General features: G+C 39.1%; 1 protein-coding gene across 1 annotated transcript; it reads left to right on the forward strand.

Annotated features, from left to right (window-relative positions):
• Positions 1-243: 243 nt before the first annotated feature.
• LOC116803592 lies at positions 244-849 on the forward strand. The gene has a single exon (XM_032727550.1). The coding sequence runs from the start codon at positions 318-320 to the stop codon at positions 810-812; it is 495 nt and encodes a 164-aa protein (XP_032583441.1). The 5' UTR covers positions 244-317; the 3' UTR covers positions 813-849.
• Positions 850-1,545: the final 696 nt, after the last annotated feature.

The raw sequence follows: 1,545 nt of genomic DNA on the forward strand, positions 1-1,545 counted from the left end.
TCATTTGGGAAAGAACTGAGGAGCTCCATAAAAATTATTACAGCTTACATATGGAAGATAGGCAAATGCTGAAGATGTTTACAATTTCTTGACAACTGAACCCGCCAATCCCTTGGAAATTAAGTCACACAACTTATAATTAGATCTTATAATCATTTCATTTACATATGTGTAGTCAATAGTCAATAGTCCACATTGATTGTGAAGAACATTGAGCAGTGCAAAAATTAAGTAAAGATTGCGTACAATTTAGTTCAGTTCGCAGAGCCGTAAACAGCAGATCAATTCTGATTTCAGCGCAAAATTAGAATACCATAATGAGGAAATATATAGAACTTTTCGCATTTTTGTTAATTCTAAAAACGAGTTTGTGTTCCAATGAAAGACTGGAAAGTATTATCGATGGTTATGGTCAACTGATTGAATCGAAGGAACAGGAACTGCTATTGCTGGAGTCGCAGATCAACGATTTGTTAAAGAAGTTGGATGAAATTAAGATCAATAGTGGTAACATCTTGGAGTTGGACCAACTAAGAAAAAGTCTAATAGAAAAAGACGAAAAACTCAAGGACTGTGAGAGCAACTTCAATAATCAACAGAGCTCTCCAGGATTCTGGAACACAATGAAGGAAGTCATAAAGCCAAAACTAGAGGAAAAACTAAAATCTATGAGTACAAAAACTGTGGAAGGCAATGCAAATTCTATAGGTGCCAAAACTGTGGAATCCAATGAAACCAGCACATGGGATACCATTATGAATAATTGGAAAGATATTCCCCGCCAGATAATCGTTTATTTTTCAGAGAACTGATACCTATTTAAATAAAAGACCACACTCAAATACTCTATTCCTTATTTATGAATTTTATTAAATTGATCCCAAAAAATATTTTAATAATGGAACACCTATGTACCTACCAGTTGATGAATTGACCGATTTCCCTGCCGAAGAGCAAGACAAACGATTGCTTATCTAATGTACGGCTAGTTTATGGACCGAATCGCATCATCGTAAACGTTATTTCCAGATTTCGACCAGCAGCAATCAAAACAAAGCCATCCGAGAGCCAAACGAGAAGATGCCCATATATCGTCTAAAGGAACGGGCGGTCGCAGTTCTATGCAATTAGAGACAGCGCCCTTATAGATAAAAACTGGAGGAAAAGTCCCAGAGATGCGCTCGAACTGTAACAAATATAAATAACAAAGAAAGAACGTATTTTGTCGGTTTTTTTCAGTTTTTTATGGGCTGGCCCATAAAAACCACACACATATCGCGGCGACCAGCGCCCCTGGATTCAATCGAGATGATACCATCATATCCAGCCAGGGAGACACTTGGCGACTCTGACGACGTGTGGTCCAGGCCAAGTGAGGAATTGGAGCTGCGTCTGGGCGGGGGAAATGGAAATGGGAATACGAATCCGAATTGGAGTCAAGCCCCGGCTCCGAATTATGAAACACTTTCCGCATTTAGGTGGTAGGGGGGAGGGAAACTCCGGCGAGGGGAAAAAGTCGTGCAATAAATAAAACACTTCAAAAGT

This window comes from Drosophila sechellia, chromosome 2L, assembly GCF_004382195.2.
Source record: "Drosophila sechellia strain sech25 chromosome 2L, ASM438219v1, whole genome shotgun sequence".
In the NCBI taxonomy this organism is placed as follows: Eukaryota; Metazoa; Arthropoda; class Insecta; order Diptera; family Drosophilidae; genus Drosophila; species Drosophila sechellia.

Bases quoted from the DNA above. Each gene is read 5' to 3' on its own strand.
- LOC116803592 (XM_032727550.1), top strand. From the start codon at position 318: ATGAGGAAATATATAGAACTTTTCGCATTTTTGTTAATTCTAAAAACG.